This window comes from Macrobrachium rosenbergii, chromosome 21 (genome assembly GCF_040412425.1).
Source record: "Macrobrachium rosenbergii isolate ZJJX-2024 chromosome 21, ASM4041242v1, whole genome shotgun sequence".
Classification (NCBI taxonomy): Eukaryota; Metazoa; Arthropoda; class Malacostraca; order Decapoda; family Palaemonidae; genus Macrobrachium; species Macrobrachium rosenbergii.
Genome location: NC_089761.1, coordinates 69,585,325 through 69,597,479, shown reverse-complemented (window position 1 = coordinate 69,597,479; position 12,155 = coordinate 69,585,325). Strand labels below are relative to the sequence as shown.

Below are 12,155 nucleotides of genomic sequence, written 5' to 3'. Positions count from 1 at the left end.
TAACATTCTCAAGGGTTTCATGAGAGTCTGTATTCCTTCATGTGTAGAGGGGAACTGTATCCCTCTCAAGGGTATGATTAGAATCTGCATTCCTTCATGTCTAGATGGGAACTGTAACCTTTTCAAGGGTATGATTAGAATCTATATTCCTTCATATCTAGATGGGAACTGTATCCATCTTAAGGCTATGAGTAAGTCTGTGTTCATTCATATCTAGATGTGAACTGTATCCTTCTCAGGGTTATGATTAGAATCTCTATTCCTTCATGTCTAGATGGGAACTGTATCCTCAAGGGTTTGATTAAAATCTATATTCCTTCATGTCTAGATGGGAACTGTATCCTTCTCAAGGGTATGATTAGAATCTATTCATTCATATCCAGATTGGGCTTGTATCCCTCACAATGTTATGATTAGAATCAGTATTCCTTCATATGTAGATGGGAATTGTGTTCTTCTCAAGGGTATGATTAGAATCTGTATTCATTCATACCTAGATGGGAAATGTATCCTTCACAGGCTTATGATTAGAATCTGTATTCCTTCATGTCTAGTAGTTGGGAACTGTACCCTTCTCAAGGGTATGATCTCATTGACTGAAAAAATGCTGAGTCCCTGCCTTTGCTATTGCCACAATGCAGCTGATCTGTTGCTGTTTACCTGTGATTTTGGTGTAATAAAGTAAGGAAATAAACCATCCTGAAGTACTTAAAAAGCTCATTTCCCTACCCAGTATTTTGTGTAGGAACATGCCTGATGTTTATGTTCAATGTTGAAAATGCTTTTTCCAACATGGGATGAAAATGCAAGATTTTAGTGAATTGGAAAGGCTTGCAGATTTCTTTTTCTTTTCAGGATGTGTGTGAGTTCTTAAAATCTGGTGGAATGGTTGCTGTGTATGATGCCACAAACACAAATATGGAGCGCCGTCAGCTAATTCACCATGTGATTAGTGAGCGTATGGGTTACAAACTGTTCTTCATTGAATCCATATGCAATGACCCAGCCCTTATTGAAACAAATATCATGGTGAGTCTGAGGATTTATTTGCTATCGAGCATTGAGCTGTTGATATATACTGTAGGTAACTGGATTTACAAATGAACTAGAAAAATTATTTCTTTACAGGTGAATGCATTGATGAAACATTTATCCAGTTTGACCCAGCTTAATCCATAGTCATTTTGTCTTTCAGAAAGGACTTAGCTCCTGAATGCTTTACCTGGAAAATATCCAGAAAAATAATTAGGCTTTTGTTTCTGAGATATTATATGTGCTAACAAGCGAATGAAAAGACTGAAGCATTTGCTCATCTCATAAATTTCAAACAGAAATTTTTTTTCCCCACTCACCGATATTAGAATCCAACTAAAAAAAGCAAGCACACATTGAAAGCATAGCGTACTGCTGCAGGAATTTTAAAGTTAATAAATTAAAGTAGCAATAAGATGTACTGATAAGATTCAGTACCTAGTCCTCTTGACCAGTATTTTCAGAAACTAAAAGTACTAACATACTAAAGTTTCCTTGAGATTCATTCATGATAACTTTGGTTTGGCCAATCTAGAACTGTACATTAGCTGAACTTTGAACCCTGCTTTTCTTAAATGTAGCAAAGTTGTTGAACTCTGCTTTCCTCAAATGCAGCAAAGTTGTTGAAGGCCTTGTCAGTAGATGAAGATTCTCTAGAGTAACAGATAATATCAGGGCTTACTCCTTCAGTCTAGAGCTCTCAAAATTCCTCTGCCATTTGAGAGAATTCATCTTATAAACCTTTGCAATGTACTATTAAAGAAAACATGTTACATTTTAATTTTTCTACATTTTATTTTATTTGAGTGTTTCTAGTAACTATTTTGTTGACTATTATATGAAATTTTATTAGCCTGGAAATTCTTCAAATAAAATGAAAACCCAAGTCCCTTGGATCATTATGACTGGTGTTCGTAAAATCTTTACCTAGACAAAACTGAACCCCAACTTATGAAACCTAAAGGATACAGTTCTGATTTTCCAGTATTTTATTTCATCAGCAGATTCTTAGTGTCTATGAGGCCAAAGTGGATTACATTAAAGAATGATAGCGTAGCCCTGGTAAAGTTGGCTATGTGTATTTTTAAAGCTAATAGCTAAAGATTCCTATCCTAATTAGACAGACAGGCATTTTCAGGAGTTGCAGATAATTGCCAGCCTTGTTTTTTTAATGACTATTATATAGAGAGAATGTTTTACACTGAATTTCACTGATATAAAAGTAACCAGAGTAGTAGATGAAGTAACCTCATTACTTTTATGTTTCATTATTATTCACCAGATATATTGCATTAAGCATAAGTCTCAATGTGTGATCTAAAGATTAGAATGAAGAGGTGATAAGGTATTCTGAAAAACCACCTTAGTGTTTGCAGAAGATTGTTTTAAGTTGTTTAATGTTTATTAGTGTTTGTTGTCACTGAACATATTTTATCCTCACATACAATACTGTATGCACTGATTTTAGCCCAAATTGTAAGCATTGAGGACAACACAAACTTGCACTAAACATAACTTTAATTTTTTTAAAATACATGAAATGAAGGATAGCTGAATAGTACCTTCAGTCAGACTGCTCAACTGGTCATCAGTTTTATAATAAATGGTACTTAATAAAGGCTCTAATCAGTTGATGGAAAATTTCGACCATGTCAAGTGTTTTGAATGTTTTACTGCCTCTGTATTTCCTACCCCTTTTTAGTGTAGATGATCCAAAGTTAATCATAAAAGAATCCAGTTGGATGCTCTGTGGGGTTGATGTATTTATTGAACATAAAAGGTACTGCAAGAATTAACAGATGTTTGTTGTGATAATTAATGAAGAAATTTTCACAGGAATGCAAAGTGACAAATCCTGATTACACAAACATGGAAAAGGAAGATGCAGTGAAAGACTTTTTAAAGAGGATTGAGCATTATCGCATTACATATGAACCATTAGATGAAGAAAGAGAGAGTGTTTACAGCTTTATGAAGATCTTTGATGCTGGTATGTATATTTTCTCCTAATATGACTATATAAATTTCAGTACAGTAAACCCCCTGTATTCGCGTTCTCACGATTCGCGGATTTCTCTGAGGAACGTATCTACCCATTATTTGTGGAGAATTCACCCATTCACCGTATTTTTCACTGAGAAATATTCACTGATTACTGTATTTTCATATTTTCATGACTAAAAACACTTTTTGTGATAAAACTATTAAAATACTCAGGTATAAGCATTTTTAGAGGGTTTTTCTTGTGTTTAAACTATCAAAATAGACAGTTCTAAGTGTTTTTAGAGGGGTTTTTAAGTATTTGTGGATTTTAGGTATTTGCATGGGGGGGGGGTTGCGGTATGCATCCCCCGCGAATACGGGTGGTTTACTGTACTCAGTTTGAAGTAAGGAATTTTATGTGTTATGAAAGATCATGCTTTTTATATGTTCTTGGCTGTAATGTATATTGGTAACTAAACTACAATCTCCACTATTATGTAGGACGAAGAGTGGTGGTACACAAACAAGAAGGTCATATTGAAAGTCGCATCGCTTATTACTTGATGAACATCCACATTACTCCACGATCAATATATTTAACTAGGGTGAGTAACATTTTTTCAACAGTGCATTTTATTTATGATTGAGCAGTAATATTAGCTACATTTCATCTGGTATAGTAGTACTGTTCTCCTACAGGAAAGCGAACTAATATTTTACAAATTATATCTTTATCCTAGAAAAGCATACGGTAATTGAAAATTGAGTGATTGTGTGCAGCAGCTAAGAAGATAAGTCACCGCCTCATTTTTTACTTTTCTGCGTTCTTTTGTCAGTCTTTTCAGTTAGAAAAGGTTCCATTGATTGAAATTGTAAACTTGTTTCTATATTGATTCCTTTCATCTTTAATTGTAGATTGTAGTCAAATGATTATTTGTGCAGTTTTTTCTACATTTTATTCTCTTAGGATGAAATTGTTAGCTTAAGCATTTATATATCATTATGAATGTGATTAAATCTTCATTTTAACTGTGCATACAGTCTGCTGTTGTACCATAGTATTTGTGTGTCTGTACCTACATAACCTGTCCCAGTGGAGAAATTCTTTCTCATTTTATATTTACTTTAACATTGTTCTCTCTAGATGCCACTAGCATCTAGGGATTTTTTTTTCCAGATAAAATGGTGATTTTTCTTATCCTTACAATGGAAATTGATTGGAGAAGCTAGCTTCTCCATCTTCCTAAAGCACCTTGAGAAACCAGTTGCTTGGACAATATCACCCGAAGTGTCTTAGGAACACAGCTAAATAACATATCATAGAGATGAAAAGGTCTTAAATCTAACGTTTTAATATAACCTATGATTATTTTAAGATTTATAATTATTATAAGGGCATCCATCATATCCTTTGCTACAGGCTTAAGACATCACATTGTGGAAAATTCACTGCCCCGCATCTGGAGCAATTCTCACATGGTACCCCTGCAAACATCATTCAATTGATATACAAAAAATGAAGTTCAGTAATTCTATTGCTGCAAATTATATTTATTAATTAACCAAATCAGCCTTATTCAGTTGCAACTTATTTGTTCGGGCTTAGTTTCTGGCGTGTTGGAGGTCTCAGTCATATTTTTATCCTACTTCATGCAACTTAACCATAGGTGCAACAGTACTTTTTATCAGTTTTGTGTTGGCTGATGAAGGAGTAATTGAGTAACTTATGCCTAACCTGGCAGTTGACTTACTAACATTTCAAAGACCCTCACTCTGCAATAGGGGCAGGGGTAGGGGAGGTAGATGATTGAATGGGCGCCCCTCCCCACTCTGTGCCACCGGTGGGGGGGTAGCTGATGCCTGGCGAGCCATTGGGCTATGTGGCAGAATTTTTATAGAGCAGAACCATGGGTGGTAGACGTCCTTCGGGTAGGGTAGCTACTACCTTTCGACTTTGCTCCTCCTCTCCGATCATTCTCTCCCTCACCTCACTTATGTCCAGGACTCTACAAAACACCTAGCTCTCCAAGAAGAACTGAGGAAGATGATGGAGAAGGGAGCTGTAGAGCAAGTAAAGTGTCCTTCTCCAGGGTTCTAAAGCCGAGTCTTCATAGGCCCCAGAGCAACTGGCGATTGGAGGCCAGTGGTGACCTATCAACGTTGAACCTCTTTATCAGAAAGATGAGGTTCAAGATGGAGACTCCTTGAACAGTCTTGGCAGCCATCAGAGACAATGACTACATGTTGACCATAGATTTGAAGGACGCTTACTTCCAGATCCCCATTCATCCCTCCTCTTGGAAGTTCTTTTGCTTCAGTCTCGTAGAACTGGTGTTCCAGTTCAAAGTCCTTTGCTTTGGTCCAACAACAGCTCCCCAGATGTTTACAAGAGTTTTCACCCTAGTGTTGACGCTGGCTCATGCTCAGGGAATTCGCCTCTTAAGATATCTCGTCTTCTCCAATTTTGTCCAATTTTGTGGCAGCTTAGGCATCGTGATAAATTTTGAAAAGTCCAGTCTTCAACCCAGTCAAAGAATCCTTTACCTGGGAATGATCATAGACACTACCTCGTTGAGAGTCTTCCCATCGGATTAGAGGATAGAGAAGTTCAGGACAGTGGCTCACTCCTTCCTATCCAAACGAAATCAACCGGCTCAGCAATGGCAAGTGATCCTAGGACTTCTGACATCACTAGAGAAGCTGGTTCCTCATGGCCGTCTTCATCTTTGTTCCCTGCAATGGAGGCTGAAGGAATTCGGTCTCCAGCAAGGGACTCTCCTCAGCTACAGGTCCCTCTGTCGACAGAGGTAAGAAGCAACTTTCTGTGATGGTTGGACGACGAAAGCTAAAAGTGGGAGCACCTCTTCATTTGCCCCCTCCAGAGCTGCTCCTGTTCTCGGACGCTTCTTCTGAAGGTTGGGGAGCACATCTAGAAGATCTTACTTTAGATGTGTAGAGTCCTCAGGACAGGAAACTTAACATCAGCATGCTAGAGTTTAAAGCAGCCTTCCCAGCACTTCAGGAGCTTCAAGAAATGGTGATGGGGCACTCTGTTGTTCTGATGTTGGACAACATTACGGGGGTGGCTTATGTGAACAAACGCTAGTGTCACGCCAACTTCACTTGATAACAGCCCAGTTACACCAGTGGGCTATCAACAGCTCAGTGGACTTCATGGCCAGGTACATTCCAGGCAAGAGGAATGTAGTGGCTGACAAGCTAAGTCGTCGGGGACAGGTTCTAGGGATGGAGTGGTCTCTGCATCAGGAGGTGGCAGACAGGCTTTTTCATCTGTGGGGGAGACCAATGGCAGACCTCCTCGCAACAAGGTTCAACAGGAAGCTAGAGGTCTGTTGTTCAATAGTTCCAGATCTCTTTGCAGTGGCAGAGAACACCCTTCAACATCCTTGGGACAACCTGGATGTCTACGCCTTTCCCCCCTTTTACCCGATCCGTCATGTCCTGAACAGAGTGATGATTTCCCAGAATTTTAGGATGACCCTTGTAGCTCCTTTATGGCCTCAAGCAGAATGGTTTCTGGATCTTGTAACTCTGCTCTCAGCTGTTCTGAGAGAAATACCACCTTGGCACGATCTTCTCTGTCAACCTCATGTAGAGCAATAAATACCATCAATTGGTAACATCCCTGTCTCTTTGTGGTTGGAGACTATCCAGCATCTCCTGCGAGCGAAAGGCTTTTCTCACAGAGCAGTGACACAGATGTCTCGTTACCTCAGAAGATCTTCCTCAACCCTGTATCGGGAAATGGGCTGTCTATGTACTGTGATTGGTATCGTCGACAGGGTTTCTCTCCACTCGGAGCCTCTATTCAGCAGATAGCTGATTTTCAGTTGTTCCTCAGAACAGAAAAACACCTTTCTGTTTCTGCTATTAAGGGCTACAGGGCTGCCTTGGGATTGGTTCTTTGTTTGAAAGATGTAGACCTAACTTCATCTTGGTAAATCTCTATGCTGCTCAAAAGTTTTGAACAATCTTATTCTCCTAGAGGACTGAAACCTCCTACCTGGGATCTGACTGTGGTGCTAAGTAGTCTTACTCGAGCCCCACATGAACTACTGCGTTGGTCATCGGACAGGAACTTGACCCTCAAGACGGTTTTCCTTCTAGCCTTGGCTTCTTTGAAGAGAGTGGGCGAACTCCATGGCCTAGCTTTTGATGTTAAACATGCCAGGGGTTGGAAATCAGTAGCATTTGAATTTGTCATGGAATTCGTGGCTAAGACTCAAAACTCCTCGGTTCATGTTGACAGGTTTACCTCCTTTTCCATTTCTTCCCTTGGGGATTTTGTTAATGATGATCCAGATGAATTGCTGCTTTGCCCCGTCAGAGCACTGCGTTGCTGTCTAAAAAGGACTCAGCATCTCAGACTGGGATGCTGAAGACTTTTTGTTAGCATGGGCTGGATCAAGAAAGAAGTGTGCAAGAATACTATTTTGTTTTGGCTTCCTGAAGTGATTAGGCATGCCTACTCCTCCTCATTTTCTACTGTCAGTACTGCACATGCAAGAGTACATGACACTAGAGGACTAAGCTACTCCTTGGCATTCAAGAAGAACTTATCTGTTCATAGTATCCTTAATGCTGGTTCTTGGCTCTGCCAAACCATGTTCACTTCCTTCTACCTGAGGGATGTTGCCCACAGGCTCTTGGACACTTTTTCTTTGGGTTCGGTGGGGGCTGCTCAACAAGTTGTGTAGTTCATCCAGTGCCCCTAGCAGGACAGTTTTGTATCTTGCTCAAGATTATGGTATGAAAGTGAGGATGGTTGAGATGACTGGTCCTTCCCCATTTTTTCCTTTCTTTTCTACCTACGGATGGTAAGATGGTTCCATCATAAGCTGGAATGGGCCAGATACAGGTGAGTGAAGTAGCCTTACTGTTAGTTTGTTTTATTCTTCATGAATATACCTAGCAGTAGCAAACCCTTCCTCTCTCTAGCAAGGAGAGAGAGAGTAATGATAACAAACACAGATAGGTGGCTACCTTAGTTTGTTATCTGAACAGATATAGCTCTTAAACTTCCTCTAATGCAGTGAATTTCTTCATTGGACTTAGCCCAATAATCTGACTATTGGATACCCATATATCTAACAGATCAGAGACTTAGGTGCCCTTCCTTTGAATTCTCTTATTTAGGAAGTATGATTGGGTGTGCCGAACCTCCAGTCTGTTCAGGATTCTCTTACCTCCCACCAAGAGTGGGTTGGTCCTAACAGGTTTATTCCGTATATGGACAAATGACAAATTTAAATTAATATGTATTTTTCATATCTAACAAACCTGGGTCTTAACATTTACTGCCCACCTCTAGCCACTCCTCTTTCAGCTAACAATGGGCTGGAAGAAAACTGAGACGTCACAGGGTTGAGATAAGGTCGCTGGCCACTTCCCATCTCACCTCCATGACAGATGCCAGATGCCAGCAATTCCTTGCATAAACAATTCTTGTTTTTATCTTTACTGGTTTCCAGCTGGTGCCAGAAGATTTATCCTATGTTAAGACTGCAGTTTTGTTAGATATGAAAATTACAAATTAATTTAAATTTGTCATTTTAGATTAGAGTAGATGTTGTATTAAGAATGCTGTAGTATTGTAGGAAAAGTACCTCCGAAGAGCCAGATGATATATGATTATACTGTATAGTTTACTGCTATGTAAGTTGGAGTTATTTTATCATAGTTCACTTTCAGCATGGTGAGTCAGTCTTTAACCAACTTGGCCGTATTGGGGGTGATTCTGATTTATCTCATCGAGGAAGACAGTATGCTAATGCTATGGCAAAGTTCATTTCCAACCAAAACATTCCCAACCTTCGAGTATGGACATCTTGCATGAAGAGAACTGTTCAGACTGCTGCTGGTATTAGTGCACCACAAGAGAGGTGGAAAGCATTAAATGAGATAGATGCTGTGAGTGATTAATATTAAACTCAAGTTCTTGTGATATACTTTGATCTGAATAATAGTAAATATTTGTATTTCTTGATGCAAAGGAATTTAGAACTTTGTCTTGGGCAAAGTGTGCTACACAATTGTAATGGGAAGATAGCAGATAAAATTAACTTGACTCTGTTGAGCTATAGAATGTATGTCCATTCAGTGCTTTTTTTTGCATTCATACAGGGTATATGTGAAGGTCTAACATATGAAGAAATTCAAGAGCAGTATCCAGATGAATTTGCTGCACGTGACCAGAACAAGTACTCTTACAGGTACTGTTAATGATGGCATTGTATTTGTAAATACTGTATTTCCTTGTGCTTTAATACCACAACTGCATAAGATTTTAGTGTCAAAATGTTTCATATAACTTAAGGTTTCCCTAAAATGATTATCTATTTGCCAGATGTTCTGTGCTTTATTTGAACTACCGAGAATGCTTGCTCATCTGATTTGTACTGAAACAAATAAATTACAATGAGATATAATGAGACCAGGAAAAAAAATATTTTTGTACTCTATTTGTTTATTCTTCAAATCTTAATTTTTGATAGCATAGCTGCTGTTCATCCTCAAAGGAGTTACTCTTATGGTCCCTAGAGGGGCTCCATAAGTTAGACCAACCAATTTCAAAGAATTCTCTTCTAGTTGGTCTTGGCCAGTATAGTGCACATGACACTGATATAGTATAGGACTTTGAGACAAGGAGGGCTCTTTCTCTTGTCTACAGTGGCTGCCTAGGTTCAATTCCTATCTTGACCTGCAGATGTGGCAACAGCGTGCTGTGCACCGATTGTTATTGTGTCATCCATGCACGTCTTGCCAGACCTGCTCCCATTACTCTTCAATCTTTACAGATATTTGCACGCAGCTAGAATTTATGCATGCATAAGTGCTCCTAGATTGTATTTTGGTTGTCATGGAAGAACCAAACTTTGAAGCAAGTTAAGTGCATTTTATTAAGTCCTAGTGGAAAGTTTTAGTTTTGAAGAATGATTTAGTTGGTAATTTATTTCGCTAAATTCAGGAGCTGGTTCTCCCCCAGGGCAAGCATTGGGTTTGGTCTTATTGTTTATGGTACTGTCTGTTAGCCAACAGACAATGTTTATCTTAAAGATCTTTGGTGTGTGGCCTTCTGTCTTAGTAGTTATCTTTAGCTACTTAGTAGATATGCTGGGCTACTTCCTTTTTGATTAGTAGTAGCCTAACCCTTCATATAGGCTACGTAAAGCTGTAACAGGCTTTCGATCTTGTTCAACTTCCAAACCTTGGTGTTAAGCAAAACCGGTTGGTTGATTATAGTACTGTACTTAATTACCGAACTGAATAGTTTTTTTGACACTGTTCCCCATTTAGCATTAATTTCAAGGAACTTATATCAGATTATACAAAGTTTTTCCTTCATGGAACTACTTCTGACAGGTAAAAGGTTTGTGATGTATGTTCTCCTATGTGATTATTAAAATTTTGCATTGTCATATAACGGACATTGAAATTGTACTTAATTTATATGCACATAGCTTTTTTAAAAATTTTTTCCTTTGGCAAAATACTTTCATCGAAGTACTTTCTTATGTGGCCTATAACTTTACCTGCACCTGACAAGTAGTCTAGGTCAGGTAAACAAATCATAAATTTGCAGGTTAGATTTACAGTATACAGTTAGCTTTGGCCTAATTGAGTGGTGTAACATTCAAGAATTTACTTTTAAGGCAAAATTTATGTAGTAATTGTATAATTTAATATAGTAATTATATAATTTAATACATGACTGCTGTCGTAGAAGAAGGAACCCATTGTTGTAATGGCTAACAGTATACAACAATATGGCTACATACTTGTGCCGAAATTAACCTATTCATGTTATTTGTGCTGTCTGAGTTATTACAGATAATTAGCACGTCTAACACTTATGTGTAATTCATTTAAGACAAGATTATTATAGTAATTATGAACATGGTAACAGTAATACTTACTGCTACCGTATGGATAACTATCTATACTGCGATTATAGATGGTTAGCACCAAGTAATTTCTAATAAGTACTTGTTGCTTATATCACTACAGGGCCACTATTATGCAAAACCCACAAATTACGTGTGCTCAGCGAATTGCTCGGTCTGCTTTTCACTGGTGGGTACAGCCCATATCACCTGCCATGAACGTAGCCTTTGTAGGAATAAAGGGGAATATGGTGGTTGTCAGACTTGTGAAATTTGTAACATGCTCCTGGCAACAAGTTTTAAGAATGAAACAGCTCGTTTTAAGTTGTCTTGCTGGGTCCTAGGTTTCAGTAAGGGTACGGAAAGAGGAGACTACATCTTCCCAGCAAAACTCCACCAGAGTATTTTTCCCTCCCTCTCCGACCAGAACCCATGTTTAGGCCAATACCCAACATTGGTTCATAGTACCTCCCAGGTCAACTTCTCTGATGGAGAGATGTCCCTTTTATCGGACATGAAGTGGATATTGCCATGGAAACTGCCCTATTGAACCTAGGACCAGGGACACAGCCTTCCACTGTACATGAGAGAGATACCTCAGAAGAAAATCTCTCTCCCATGCAGCAATCAGATACTGAAGAGGATCCTAATAGGGCCCACTTAGCCCTGTCTGAAGTGTCTGTATATTCTGAGGGGTATAGTGAAGCATCCACGACTTCTGCTGTTTTGTCGCTGGACAGTCACAATACGGCTGCCAAGGCACATTCAGTTCTTGCAAGCACCCCTAATAGGGAAATACCACTTGCTACATTTGCTGACTTCCATGAGGAAATTATGAACAGTATCAAGGATGTCCTTGCTACTGAACGTCAATACATCAGATCCATGATTCCAAACAGGAAATCCGGTCAGTCATATATATATACTGAATTAAATGCAAGGTCTAAGAATTTCTCAGCTGTTAAATGAAAGAATAAAGTGGCTGTACAGTCTGCCCAAGCAGAGTCTGGGTCTAGAGCTCTGACTGGTTTCAATAATAGGCCAGTTCGGGCTACAAAACGTTTAAATCAAAGGATAGTAGGGGCTCCAGTGACTGCCCAGATGATACTGGTAACCCTTGGTGTGGCACCTCATTGTGTATCATCTCTCCTGATGGCAAATAACTTATTAATGAGAGGGAAAAACTATGAAGTTGAACGTAGAATTTCAGGACAGAGCAGCGTTTCGTAATGAGTA

The 12,155-nt window shown here is 38.9% G+C and overlaps 1 protein-coding gene across 8 annotated transcripts in view; it reads left to right on the top strand.

Annotated features, from left to right (window-relative positions):
- LOC136850270 (6-phosphofructo-2-kinase/fructose-2,6-bisphosphatase 1-like) overlaps positions 1-12,155 on the top strand; it is a 302,586-nt gene that overhangs the window by 168,714 nt on the left and 121,717 nt on the right. For all 8 annotated transcript variants that reach the window (XM_067123949.1, XM_067123952.1, XM_067123950.1 and 5 more), the window contains exons 4-8: positions 856-1,029; positions 2,869-3,022; positions 3,517-3,620; positions 8,728-8,946; positions 9,160-9,248. In XM_067123949.1, coding sequence (XP_066980050.1) covers positions 856-1,029; positions 2,869-3,022; positions 3,517-3,620; positions 8,728-8,946; positions 9,160-9,248 — 740 coding nt within the window. The remainder of the gene's footprint in view (positions 1-855; positions 1,030-2,868; positions 3,023-3,516; positions 3,621-8,727; positions 8,947-9,159; positions 9,249-12,155) is intronic.